Source organism: Chrysochloris asiatica, unplaced genomic scaffold (genome assembly GCF_000296735.1).
Source record: "Chrysochloris asiatica unplaced genomic scaffold, ChrAsi1.0 scaffold00341, whole genome shotgun sequence".
Classification (NCBI taxonomy): Eukaryota; Metazoa; Chordata; class Mammalia; order Afrosoricida; family Chrysochloridae; genus Chrysochloris; species Chrysochloris asiatica.
Genome location: NW_006408859.1, coordinates 556,214 through 557,549, shown reverse-complemented (window position 1 = coordinate 557,549; position 1,336 = coordinate 556,214). Strand labels below are relative to the sequence as shown.

General features: G+C 45.9%; 1 protein-coding gene across 1 annotated transcript in view; it reads left to right on the top strand.

Annotated features, from left to right (window-relative positions):
• The window catches only part of TEX37 (testis expressed 37), a 4,718-nt gene extending 4,214 nt beyond the window's left edge, over nt 1-504 (top strand). Inside the window, exon 3 of the mRNA XM_006875870.1 lies at nt 82-504. Coding sequence (XP_006875932.1) covers nt 82-504 — 423 coding nt within the window. The remainder of the gene's footprint in view (nt 1-81) is intronic.
• Nucleotides 505-1,336: the final 832 nt, after the last annotated feature.

Genomic DNA, 1,336 nt, shown 5'->3' with positions numbered 1-1,336 from the left:
TGCCTTAGAAACTTTCAAGGGAAGCCACATTTGTTTTTCTTCTCATTCAGCTCTCCACTCATTCCTGATTTGGTTCCACAGCAGGTGAAGCTTGATGCTCAACTCCGGGCCAAAGAGTTTTACAGGGTCATCCCCAGCCCCAACCCCAAACTGGTGGATGGATACCCAGCCTTCAAAAGACGTCACATGACTGCCAAAGACTTGGGGCAACCCGGCTTCTTTCCGCCACCAGATGGTGCAGCCACGGCAGAGGACCAGAACAAGTTCACCAGTAGCTGCCATGCCAAGTACCCGACTTCCCAAGTTCTGCACCTGACCCAGGACCATCCTGACCTGGTTCACCAGAGTGCTGACTTACCATGCCTCTTGGAGTCTGAGCACCAACCTGCTGCAGAAGAAGACAAAGGCTACCTCCTATTGCCTGGCTGTTCTTGTCCTCATCACCACATGCCCAAGGTCCCTATCTTGTACCGATGGGGACCCTTGATGCCATTTTATCAGTAGGAAGTTGAACCCACCACCAAGGGCTCTGCGGGAACCCCACCCCCCACTGCTCCACCCTGTGAGTATCCAGACAAAAAGTAAAAATAAAACACCGGGAAGATGTTGTAGTTTCTATTCTGAGCTGTTCTTATCCTGCCTTCCTCCCTGGCCTCACAGCCTCCCTACAACAGAGAGGAAGGAAAGGAGGGAAAACCTTACTTGTGAAGGGCTGGTGCATGTCCCGTTGTGAAGATTCTTACTGTGTTAGGTGTTCATTTACAAGGTGGGAGCAATGTCTTTTCCACAGTCGTCTGGATGTTTGGTGAGATTGTAAAACTTGAGGTGCTGTTTGATAGCTTTTCCCCTCAAGAATCCTCTTTTAATTTATCCACTACTCCAGCCCTTGGAGGAATCTATGGAAACTGTTTAAAGGGCATCATCTCTTCTTTGTTGTAGTTACAGTCAATGGAAACATTGCCACTGAAATTTACAATTTAATTAAAAATTTTACAGTTTAAAATTTTAATAGCTGTTATTTCATACTTTTTCTCTTGCTCCTTGGAAGATATGTAAAGGATATGTCTGAGTCATTTAGGAACTAGGCTAAGCTGCTGACATAAAAAGAACCAACATACTGTGGCTTGGACAGCATGTTAGCTTTCTATCTGTCGAGATCTAGGAGGCTGAGGCATCCTTGCTGTGGCTTGTACCAACTCTGAGTACAAGGTGGCTGACATTTTGTTGTTGACATTTTTCATTCAGCAAACAGCAGGAAACAACCAGAGACAGAGGTGTATTCTCTTCAGGGGTACAATGCAGAAACAGTTTTCTTCACTTCTAGTCATATTTTCCT